The sequence below is a fragment of the Gopherus evgoodei genome, chromosome 7, assembly GCF_007399415.2.
Source record: "Gopherus evgoodei ecotype Sinaloan lineage chromosome 7, rGopEvg1_v1.p, whole genome shotgun sequence".
NCBI classification, from domain to species: Eukaryota; Metazoa; Chordata; order Testudines; family Testudinidae; genus Gopherus; species Gopherus evgoodei.
The window spans coordinates 85,700,031-85,713,023 of NC_044328.1; the positions used below are offsets into that span (position 1 = coordinate 85,700,031).

The 12,993-nt window shown below is 39.9% G+C and overlaps 1 protein-coding gene across 2 annotated transcripts in view; it reads left to right on the forward strand.

The window, feature by feature from the left end:
* The window catches only part of POC1A (POC1 centriolar protein A), a 102,678-nt gene that overhangs the window by 12,299 nt on the left and 77,386 nt on the right, over window positions 1–12,993 (forward strand). For both annotated transcript variants that reach the window (XM_030570762.1, XM_030570763.1), the window contains 2 exons: window positions 1,215–1,322; window positions 4,781–4,896. In XM_030570762.1, coding sequence (XP_030426622.1) covers window positions 1,215–1,322; window positions 4,781–4,896 — 224 coding nt within the window. The remainder of the gene's footprint in view (window positions 1–1,214; window positions 1,323–4,780; window positions 4,897–12,993) is intronic.

A 12,993-nucleotide genomic window follows, 5' to 3' on the forward strand; every position in this document is an offset into this window, starting at 1 on the left:
GACCCCAAGCCTTCATTCCTCCCAGCCTGACTCACAGGAAGGCCTGCAAGCAAACAGAGCCATCCACAGTCAAATTTACACTGTTAATGGCCCACACTTTGCATAATTACAATAGGCCCTCAGAGTTGTATTTCGTATTTCTAGTTTCAGATACAAGAATGATACATACATACAAATAAGAGGACCGCACTCAGTAGATTATAAGCTTTGTAATGATACCTTACATTAGACTTTTTGCATGAAGCATATTCCAGTTACATTATATTCACACTCATTAGCATATTTTCATAAAATCACATAGAGTGCAACATCACACACGTTATGTTATATACATGGCCATAATTCTTTCATTGCAACCTAAAGCCTTAATCTTGTAAAGATTTATGCATGTGAGTAGATGTGTTGATCTCAGTGGTCCTACTTGTTGGAGAGGGTGGCTTAAGGTTGCACTTGTCTGGTACTGTCAAACAGTGTTTCTAATGCTGCAGTTACTGTTGTCTAGTTTGAACTTCTCCTAATAGCCTTAACCAGAAATATAGGCATTTTGAGGACAAATAAATTACCTTTCCTACTGGTAGTGAATCTAGAAATTATCCGAAGCAGTGCCTAGAAATGAAGCACTTGAAACGGCCTTAAATGAAAACAAGTGGGATAGATGATCTGAAATCAGTTTAACCATTTTTTCTGAAGTCTTTTAATCTATCTGCATGCTGTTCAATAATTTCAGTCCTTTTAGGTTGCTTTTCTCAGTAATCATAGAAATCAGCTTTTCAGATTTAGCTCTGCATTCTGCTACCCTTGCTCCTCAAGTAGTCGTATTGACATCAGTGGGACTACTCAAAGAGTAAATACTTGTCTACATGAACATTTCATTTGCGGCAAGCTGGGGTGTAAATCTACCATATGCTAAGTGTCCGTGGACCCAGCTGCTACACACTAACCATCCCCTAGTGCACTTTGATCTACCCTGCTTTGAAATGTGAGTAGATTGAAGTACACTAGAGAACAGCAGGGTACACAGTGACATTTAGTGGATGGTAGGCTAGTGCGGGGTAGATTTATATCCCGGCATGCTGTGAATTAAATATTGATGTAGACAAACCCTAAAATGCATCCTACCATGAGTAAGGTATCCCGATCTAGCTCATACTGTCTGTTCCCTCCAGCTTCTTGTTAGTTCTGAACTTTGTTATAACTTCTGTCTTTGTTTTTAGATTTTCTCCAGATGGAAGACTAATAGCTTCTGCTAGTGATGATAAAACTATCAAACTATGGGATAAAACCAGCAGAGAATGTATACATTCTTTTTGTGAGCATGGTGGGTGAGTACCAGTAGAATGCACTGGGGCAAGACACACAAGGCTGTCTTATTTGAGCCTTCCGCACTTTTCACTGTTTGGCAGAGGTTAAATCGTGACTGACTGTACAGTCACATATATCCTAGCTACACAGAAATGACCTTTAGTCACTAACCATTCCTTCCAGATCCCTTACTGCTGGGCTTGAAAGTGACATGAATGTTAGTGTAAATGGAGCTAAAAACGTTTTAACATCCATGCAGTGGCCTAGATATGAGAACATTTCTTAGAAATCATTTTGTCCACATTATGCTGAGGACAAAACCACATTAAATGAAACTTTTCACGTCTCTTCTCATAGACTTTAGGGTCAGAAGGGACCAATATGATCATCTAGTCTGACCTCCTGCACAAAGCAGGCCACAGAACCCTACCCATCCACTTCTATAACAATCCCCTAACCTATGTCCGAGTTACTGAAGTCTTCAAATTGTGATTTGAAGACCTTAAGCTGCAGAGAATCCACCAGCAAGTGACCCATGCCCCACGCTGCAGAGGAAGGCGAAAAACCTCCAGGGCCTCTGCCAATCTGCCCCGGAGGAAAATTCCTTCCCGCCGCAAGTATGGCGATCAGCTAAACCCTGAGCGTGAGGGCAAGACTCACGAGCCAGCACTCAGGAAAGAATTCTCTGCAGTAACTCAGATCCCATCCCATCACAGACCACTGGGCATTCTTATCTGCTGATATTCAAAGATCAATTGCCAAAATTAAGCTATCCCATCATACCATCCCTTCCATAAACTTATCAAGCTTAGTCTTAAAGCCAGATATGTCTTTTTCCCCCACTACTCCCCTTGGAAGGCAGTTCCAGAACTTCACTCCTCTACTGGTTAGAAACCTTCATCTAATTTCAAGTCTAAACTTCCTAGTGTCCAGTTTATACCCATTCGTTCTTGTGTCTACATTGGTACTAAGCTTAAATAATTCCTCTCCCTCTCTAATATTAATCCCTCTGATATATTTATAAAGAGCAAGCATATCCCTCCTCAGCCTTCTTTTGGCTAGGCTAAACAAACCAAGCTCTTTGAGTCTCCTTTCATAAGGCAGGTTTTCCATTCCTCGGATCATCCTTGTAGCTCGTCTCTGAACCTGTTCCAGTTTGAATTCATCCTTCTTAAACATGGGAGACCAGAACTGCACACAGTATTCCAGATGGGGTCTCACCAGTGCCTTATATAACGGTACTAACACCTCCTTATCTTTGCTGGAAATACCTCACCTGATGCATCCTAAAACTGCATTAGCTTTTTTAACGGCCATATCACATTGGCGGCTCGTAGTCATCCTGTGATCAATCAATACTCCAGGGTCCTTCTCCTCTGTTGCTTCCAACTGATGTGTCCCCAATGTATATCTAAAATTCTTATTATTAATCCCTAAATGCATGACTTTGCACTTTTCACTATTAAATTTCATCCTATTACTATTACTCCAGTTTACAAGGTCATCCAGATCTTCCTGCATGATATCCCGGTCCTTCTCTGTGTTAGCAATACCCCCAAGCTTTGTGTCATCCGCAAACTTTATTAGCACATTCCTGCTTTTTGTGCCAAGGTCAGTAATAAAAAGGTTAAATAAGATTGGTCCCAAAACTGATCCTTGAGGAACTCCACTGGTAACCTCCTTCCAGCCTGACAGTTCACCCTTCAGTACGACCCGTTGGAGTCTCCCCTTTAACCAGTTCCTTATCCACCTTTTAACTTTCATATTGATCCCCATCTTTTCCAATTTAACTAATAATTCCCCATGTGGAACCGTGTCAAATGCCTTACTGAAATCGAGGTAAATTAGATCTACTGCATTTCCTTTGTCTAAATAATCTGTCACCTGCTCAAAGAAGGAGATCAGGTTGGTTTGGCACGATCTACCCTTAGTAAAACCATGTTGTAACTTGTCCAATTACCATTGACCTCAATGTCCTTACTACTTTCTCCTTCAAAAATTTTTCCAAGACCTTACATACTACAGATGTCAAACTAACAGGCCTATAGTTACTCGGATCACTTTTTTCCCCTTTCTTAAAAATAGGAACTATGTTAGCAATTCTCTAGTCGTACGGTACAACCCCTGAGTTTACCGATTCATTAAAAATTCTTGGTAATGGGCTTGCAATTTCATGCACCAGTTCCTTTAATATTCTTGGATGAAGATTATCTGGGCCCTCTGATTTTGTCCCATTAAGCTGTTCAAGTTTGGCTTCTTTTCCTCTTCTCTCCTCCCTCCCCCTTCCTCCCCAATACATACACACTCACACTCTCACTCTCTCTCGGTCTCTAGTTCTAGGAAACTTAAGGAGGTTTGAATCTCGCATCTCTTCACTAGATTTTCCAAAACTTTATTTTTATTGTGCTCTAAATTAATGAAGTTCAAAAAGTAAAAGGTCTTTGCAATAATACTTTGCCCTTGTGCAGTACCTTTCATTCTAGGCTCTCTAAACCATTCATAAAATTAATCAAACCTCCTATATGTCTTCTCTGAGGTAGGGAAGTGTTATACCTATTTTACAGCTGAAACTGAACCACCACAAGATTAAGGGACTTGTCCAAGGTTACAGAACAAGTCAATGATCGAACTGAGACCAGAACCCATGATTTCTAGGTTCCGATTCCTTGTCATCATTTGACGCACACCTCCTCAATACACCAGTAACTGCATACTGCCTTTTTTTATTTTCCCTTTCATACAATTCTCTTGTTTCAAGATAATGTCTGAATTTGTCATTAAGATTGTATTTAATGTCATGACCTTTGATTCTGATCTCGTTAATGGCATGGTACAATATTGTTGTTTTTCATAAGCCTTTTTAGTATACATGGTTCCTCCACACAGCAGATCTAAGAATTTGATGAAAAGCACTATATAAGCGCTTGGTGGTATTATTAATATGGTGCAATGTAAGGATTCTAATAGGGCAGTCAGTTTTCTTGTTATCCGATGTCTTGCTTGTATCAATGGAGCAAGAGTTGCAAAGCACCTTACGAAGGATCAATTTTATACTTTTAAAAAATAACAGTGTGTTCAAAGGATATGGCTGCATGTTGTATCTCATAAGCACCAGTTAAGAATTCCTGTGATCTTAGTAAAAAAAAAAAAAAAAAAATTACCTCTATTAAATATTAACTTTTTTGAAAATTAATGTTAAGACATCTGAATCTACAAAATTCCAGAAGCAAGCCTTCTGGAGCTCATGTAATTGTCCCCAAATTCTTTTTAATACAAATATATATAAAATAGAGTGCTATATCATATCCTGCCTTAGGGATGTGAGAGAAGCACAAGATAAATGTTAGTTGACTTGAGCTGTGTTTAGTATCTTTAAGTCAGATTTCCTTCTGCCCCCATTTTATTACACGAACATACTGTAGTGCTCCTTCTTGAAAGGGATCCCTTCAAGTTTAAACTGTTGGATTTTTCTTTATAGGTTTGTGAATCATGTGGATTTTCATCCCAATGGTACGTGCATTGCTGCAGCTGGTACAGATAACACAGTGAAGCTGTGGGATGTTAGGATGAACAGACTCCTTCAGCATTATCAAGGTAAGTTACAGACCTAAGAGAGTTGTTTCTCTTGTTTTGTTTTTTTCTGCTGTGGTGTTTAACCTAATAACTGGATCCCTAGGAGGCTAGGCAAAGGACATAAATTTGCTTCAATGAATTTTTGCTCACTTTACAAGATGAAAATAGAACTTGCCAGCTCTAAATTAAACTGTTGGCACCTCTGGTGTTTATATAGCCTGTGCTATCTTTCTACCCAACAATGTTTTCAGCTTTGTGCATCTGTTTACATAAGTCAGACTGGGAGAACTAATCATTCTCTAGCCTCCCGATATTATTAATAAATAGTGAATGTACATATTGCTGAAAGGTGTAGAAAGCTTTAGCAATGCTAAAAAAGCAGAGCTGTCCTATCACTTCTCCTGAGTAGCCAGCTCCTCCTTCATATCTACCTCTAAAAGCATGTGCTTAAACTCTTGTTACAGATGAGCGCTTTGAGAGAAACATGTTCAATAGTAAATCAGGAAGTGTGTGAAGAGGCCACTGAGGCTGTCATAGTCCTTTGGTACCATAAGGAAGCAAGTGAACAGCAGCACTGTCTTTTTGTTTGTTTGTTTGTTTGTTTGTTTGTTTGTTTGTTTGTTTGTTTGTTTGTTTGTTTGTTTGTTTGTTTGTTTGTTTGTTTGTTTGTTTGTTTGTTTGTTTGTTTGTTTGTTTGTTTGTTTGTTTGTTGTTTGTTGTTTGTTGTTTGTTTGTTTGTTTGTTTGTTGTTTGTTTGTTTGTTTGTTGTTTGTTGTTTGTTTGTTTGTTTGTTTGTTTGTTGTTGTTTGTTTGTTTGTTTGTTTGTTTGTTTGTTTGTTTGTTGTTTGTTTGTTTGTTTGTTTGTTTGTTGTTTGTTTGTTTGTTTGTTTGTTGTTTGTTTGTTTGTTGTTTGTTTGTTTGTTGTTGAGAGAGAATTTACCTTCCTTTCTCTCTGAGGGTTTCTGAAATTCAAAGCTACTTGACGTTCTCCTTGTAGTCTAAGTGTGATGAGATAGTCCCTAGAGTTAGCCTTCAGAGACTGCTGCACTCATTTGTTAAATGACCATGTCCCTGCTTAACCACATTTTAGTAAATAATCCTTCCTAGTGGCAGTGTTTTAATGAATCAGTCTGCAAACTTCAGAACTGTAATCACGCATATATAGAGCTGTTTTTACTGTTCATAGATTTTTAAGGTCTGTGATCATCTAGTGTGACTCCCTGTATGACACAGGACTTCCCTGAATTAATTCCAGTTTGCACTAAAGCATATTGTGACTTCTTCCCCTCTGGTGTTGTCTGGACTGGTTATCAGCTAGGTCATGCCAGTCCTTGACTCTGGGAGCCAGCCTTACCCTGCTCTGCTGTGAGAACCCGCACTCCTGGGCTGTTCACGCACAGCCTCTGGCATGTAAGCTGCTCCTTAGATTGTGCAACCGAATGACACTAGCCAATACCTCCAGTCCCAGAGACAACCCTAGGAACCTCCATCTTGCAGTGTCCAGTTATGCCCGCTGGACGCTGCAAGCTTATATGGGTTCGTCAATTTAACAAAGAAATTGATATGTACCAAGCTTGTTATCCCAAGGCAAGTGTCTGACTCGCTTCAAATGAAACACACTGCTTCAGGTGGAATAAACAGATTTATTAACTATAAAGGTAGACTTTAAGTGATTTATAAGTCAAAGCATAACAAGTCAGATTTGGTCAAATGAAATAAAAGCAAAACGCATTCTAAGCTGATCTGAACACTTTCAGTGTTCTTACAAACTTAAATGCTTCTCACCACAGGCTGGCTGGTTCCTCTTCAGTTAGGCTCTCCCCTTTGATCAGCACTCAGTTGCTTGGGTGTGGTGTCTGCAGATGTAGGTGGGAGAGAGAGAGCATGGCAAATGTCTCTCCCTTTCATCCTGTCCTTTCTTACCTCTCGGCTTTGCCTCCCCCTCTCCCCCCCCCCCCGCTTCAGTCAGTTGAGCATTACCTCATTGCATTTCCAAACTGACCAAAGGAAGGGAGGTAAACCCTTGATAAATTGTGCCTATGATTAATTACTCTCACTGTTAAAATATTGCACCTTATTTCTAGTCTGAATTTGTCTAGGTTCAACTTCCAGCCATTTGACCACATTATACCTTTGCTTGCTAGAATCAAGAGCCCTCTATTATTAAATTTCTGTTCCCCATGTTGATACTTAACTGTGATGAAGTCCCCTCTAACTTTTTCTTTAAGCTAAACAGATAGAACTCCTTGAGCCTTCCACTATAAGGGCATGTTTTCCAATCCGTTAATCATTATTGGGCTCTTCTGTATGCCCTTTCCAATGTATCAACATTTATGTTGCTGAACATATGTTAAGGCAAACAAAGATCTTCCAGAAGAGGTGCAGTGCAGAATACTTGTGGATGGTGTATGCATGTCACCATATTATTGGTTACACTATAGTTGTAACCAAGAATTTCAGCACAAACCAAATATGAGTGTCTGAGCTAAAGGGGGTATTTCTTTCTGATGGCCATAACTCCACTAGCAAAGTTGTCTGTGTATTGAGAGAAGTGCTTACTCCAAACTGTGTGTGTATTAGTAAAACTTGGAAATAGGTATAAAACCTCTGCTGTTAAAACAGACAGAACTTTTTTTAAATCCTTAAACTAGGGTAAAGGGCAATCTGAAACTGCTTATCAGCTTTTATGCAGTGGCAGGATATACAGCATATGTTTCCAGCCACACCATTATTTGGTTCTACAGTGATTTCTTCCTGCTTACGATTTAGAGAGATTAAATTGTCTGGGTTCAGTATGGCTTAGTTACCATTTGACTGCCAGGATTATTTTGTCTCTTGGAATTTAACTGTGTCTTTTTCCTGAGTAGCATTTTTATTGTTACACTTTTGTTATTGAAATCTTGTAAAACCAGCTACTGCATAAATCCTAATTAGATACCAAACTTTCAGTTTGAAATAATAAATTAAAACTAATAACTTGCAATGGTTATGAGCACAGTGAAGTCATACTCATTTGTATCTGCAAAGCAACTGGAATCTCTTTCTTGCATAAGCATTATATACCTAACTCATTGATTTAGATAGAAGTTACAGGTATTCCACATGTGAAAATTATATTTTTAGAACAGGTAACCATGAAATCACTAAATTCCTCTAGAGGGCGTCTTTTCCTTCAATATATAATCATGTTAAGAAACTGACACATTTGTTTTTTTTTTCCAAGTGAATCCATTTTTAAGAGTCAAATTGGATGGATTGAAGAGTTGTAATTGATGAGTAGGTTTTCCCCCCCGATAGAGAGGTGAATAACGCTTTGGTTGTACCCAATCACTGATTAATCTGTTCTTGTTGCCATGACTTTGTTCCAGCTGCAACATTTGTAAATGATAGTTAAAGGTTTTACAATTTGCTTTCTGCTTTTCTATAGGGTGTCTCAATAAACTGACTATGGGTATGTCTACATCTAAAATTTTGCAGCGCTGGTTGTTACAGCTGTATTAGTACAGCTGTATAGGGCCAGCGCTGCAGAGTGGCCACACTTACAGCAACCAGCGCTGCAAGTGGTGTTAGATGTGGCCATACTGCAGCGCTGTTGGGCGGCTTCAAGGGGGGTTTGGGGAATGCGAGGAGCAAACCGGGGAAGGAGACCAGCTTCGCCCGTGGTTTGCTCTCGCGTTCCCCGACCCCCCTGCAAACCGCACGGAAGGAGACCTGCTTGCACGGAGGTTGGGGAACGCGAGAGCAAACCGGGGAAGGAGACCAGCTTTGCCGCGGTTTGCTCTCGCGTTCCCCGAACCACCCTGCAAAACCGCAGGGAAGGAGACCTGCTTGTTCGGGGAACGCGAGAGCAAACCGGGGGGGAAGGAGACCAACTTCGCCGCGGTTTGCTCTCTGCGTTCCCTGAACCCCCCTGCAAACCGCAGGGAAGGAGACCTGCTTGCACGGAGGTTCGGGTGAACGCGAGAGCAAAACCGGGGAAGGAGACCAGCTTTGCCGCGGTTTGCTCTCGCGTTCCCCAACCATCCCTGCAAACCGCAGGGAAGGAGACCTGCTTGCACGGAGGTTCAGGGACGCGGGAGCAACTGGGGAAGGAGACCAGCTTTGCCGCGGTTTGCTCTCGCGTTCCCCGAACCACCCTGCAAACCGCAGGAAGGAGACCTGCTTGCTCGGGTGTCGGGGAACGCTGAGAGCAAACCGGGGAAGGAGACCAGCTGATTACCAGAGGCTTCCTCAGGTATGCTGGGATACCTGCTTATTCCATGGAGGTCAAGAAAAGCGCTGGGTAAGTGTCTACACTTGATTACCAGCGCTGGATCACCAGCGCTGGATCCTCTACACCCGAGACCAAAACGGGAGTACGGCCAGCGCTGCAAACAGGAAGTTGCAGCGCTGGTGATGCCCTGCAGATGTGTACACGTCCTAAGTTGCAGCGCTGTAACCCCCTCACCAGCGCTGCAACTTTGTGATGTAGACAAGCCCTTAGAAAATAATCTGGACATACTTAATGAGCAGACAAATGAACTGTTTACCCACTACACTAAGAAGAGTACTCCTGTACAGCAAATCAGTCAAAAAAAGTCTGTATAGCAGTGTTACTGGTATGAATGAAATTCACTAATATGTTAAGACCTGTTGTGTGGGGCAAATCTGATGCCAATATTGCAAAATAAGGAAACTAGCATCCCTAGTGATGTGACTTAACCTTCAATTCCTCATTATCTAGGAGGAATAAATAGTGGACTCTTCAGAATGACTATCTGAATGTACTCGGACATAAAATTTTATTAGTGTGAAGTTATGTGTATTAGGCATGATGCATTACTCTTATAGGTAACAGCATAAGGTTATAGTGATATCTCTTACCAGTCTAATTACAGCAAGTGCATAAATAATTAGAAGTAGCCTAATGAAAGACATCCATGTCCGCCATCTGTCTTTGTACTTGGTTATTTCGCATTAGTCTCAGATGGTGTCAATAGAAGTGTCTTTGGGGTTCTGGCTAGTAACAGAATAATTTAAGGGACTAGATTATGCTGTATGAGCCACTTGGAGGCAGGGATCAACTTATTGTTCTGTGTTTATTTGCATCTAGCACAATGGAGTCTGGTCCGTGGCTGTGGCTCTTAGCTGGTATCACAATACAAATTAATAATAAAGGTTGATAGTAATTTATTCCATATGTAATAAGTATAAATGGAATAAATTACTATATCACATTGTACATTTTAGGTCACAAAAAATAGAGCAATGCAGATTTCATGGAGTTAAGTACCCTGGGCAATCATCCTGATCACATTGTACATTGCCAAAATATTTGTTTTCCACGTTTTGTTTTTTGTTTAAATTTTTGGTATGGAGGAGGCATCATTTGCAGCAGGGGAGAAGAGAGGTTGTATTACTAATAGTAGCTTAGAATCCTTTGGATTTCCTTCAGGTTTTTCCCATTATTTCTCTTTTTTTAAACCTACAGCTCAAAGTCATGGATTTGTGAGTAAGCCATCAGATCAGAGGTGATCCCAGATTACAGTACTTTAGCATCCAACTCTGCTGGCTCTGCAGTGCCCAAAGTTTCAGTTCACATTGTGCTTACATTAGTCTACTGGAACAACCCTACGCATTTTTTTTTGTAACATCATGACTATATTTTTTTATTAGGACTGTTGATAAAGAACAAAGAAACGATGAAGAATATCGAACAGTAGATGTACAATGGAAACCACCTTTATTGAGGTTGTTATGGCTGTCTTAATTTATATTCTAGTCAACGGCTGCTAAATTAGTATTATCTAATCTCTGGTACTCAATGGGCTGACCATTGTCAGTTTATGATTTACATTTTGTTCACAGTACTTAAGTTCACCCTTTGGACTGCAGAGACTCAATTTTAGTGGATAAATCTGCAAAAAGAGATGTGTGTATGACCTTAATACTGGGCTAATCATAAATGGGGGTTGATATTGGCCACATGCAGTGTAGTTGTAACCATGTTGGTCCCAGGATATTGGAGAGAGACTTCATCTCTTTAATATTGGCCATACACACTTCTAAGCTTTGAATGGCAAATGGACAAGTCAGTGGCAGGGGCTTCTTCTTTCCCCTGTTGCCTCTACCATTCATTGGTATCATTAGTTGCAGCATGAAATAGAGTTGGATCACAGTTCTTGCTGTCAAGCTCAGTGTTAGTGAATTGGGGGAGGACGTAGTGGTGGTGGTAAGTATCTCTTGAGGTGTGGGAGCTGGTATGGGAAGCAGTTGAGCTGTTGATGATCGCCTCCTACCGGCCCACGATCCCAGCCTCTACTACTTGTTAACTTCTCAAACATCTGGTGTGCTTTCTCCCATGCTGCCAGATATGCTTGGGAGGTGTTCCCCATTAATATCTGAAAAGCTACTTCATCATCCACCTTTAAATCCCTCCTCAAAACTCCTTTGCTGTGAGGCCTACAAAAAAACTTGACAATAATTATGCTGCAAGTTTGCTGAGACCACTGCCTGTCATGCTGACCTGTATTGCCTCTTTGTTAGTACTCCTCCCTCTGTCTATATCCATCTGTTGTATCATTTTATACTTGGTCCCTGCCCCAAGAGGCTTACAATCAGTCTTTTTGTTCTGTGTTTGTAAATGCTTAGAACAGTGGTGTCCCTGACCTGTGAATTGGTTCGTAGTCACTAAGGTAGTACAGATAATAAATAGCAATAATTGATGGCAGACGAGGACAGATGGACCTTTCTCTGAGCTTATGGCTGCCAAGAAGTACTTGGGCACAAGCTGTGGCTGCCTACAATGCTTGGCCTCAACCTGTCTGCGGGGTTTGTATGGTTTCCTTCCATCCTAGAAAGTTCCCATCCTCTTTGTTGAAGTTGGAAGTAGTTCATTTCCTGTCCTGGGCTTCAGAGGATCCACTCTTGGCCACCATATTTCTGGTCACTTTTCTGTGCAGGCTTGGTCAAAGTACTCTGTTCTGAAACTTATTCCTTTGATAAAATACATGTACATCCATTAACTGAATGGGTATACGGAGTGGGGGATAATAGATCTGACTGTGGAGGCTATATACATTTCATTAGCAGTAGAAAATTATACTAACAACCCTATTCTAGTGACGTGAACTAAAATAAAATATCTATAGTAAAAATTTGTTCTATTTTCAATCTCTGAATCAATTTCTGTCTCCAGAAATGTTTGCGTTTTTGTTTGTTCTTTTTTTCCCCACTGTCCACCAGTTGGGAAAGTAATGTACATGATGGTATTAAATTCATTATTTCAATTACATGAGAAAGTTAAGTGTTTACCTGAGACAGTAATCATTTCCAGGTTACCTGGGTTGGATTAAGAATCTCCTTTTGTATAGTTGGGCCTCCTTTTTATTTTATTTTATTTTTTATTTTTTTTTTTGAAAGACATTTTAAGAATTGTTGATGTGACAACTGTTAGTAATATTTAAGGGGAAATATCTACATTTTGTGTTAACTCAAGATTATTTCAGATATCAAATCTAATGATATTGCAGTGTTATGTGCTTTTAAAATTCTATCTGTGGTTTGTAGTAAGACTAGGTAAGTGCAACTTGGACTGAAATAAAAACTAAATTTAGTTTTGGTCTCTTTTTATAATAAAGCTTAAATTCAAGGCGCTAGAACATTTTTGAGCCAGATAGTGCAACTAAGAGACAAATTAAACTTCATATTCAAAACATCTTTAAGTGGTGGTTACTGGTATCCTGTAATATCACATATGAATAAGCAGTATACATTATGTGAAGTACTATATGTTCCCATAGATAGATAGATAAATATGCTCAATGGCATATTTATGCTATAATACATAAATATAAGGAGATCATTTTGTTGCAGAAGATTTGAAAAAGATGCTATTCAGAAGATTAATTCAGACTTTTCCTGAAGTTTTTTTTAATTCTTCTAAGTACCACTCTTAGGCTCTGTCCCCATGTAGAAAGGCTTGTATCACTGGACATGCATGTTTCAAAATTAAAAATCCCCAAATACTACTTACTGTTCTAAGAAACTTTCAATGTCCTAGTGAGTTTTGTTGAAACTATAAAGACATCTCATGCTAGACCTTCAAATAGGGCCTCTATCAAACATACGTTTTCAAGC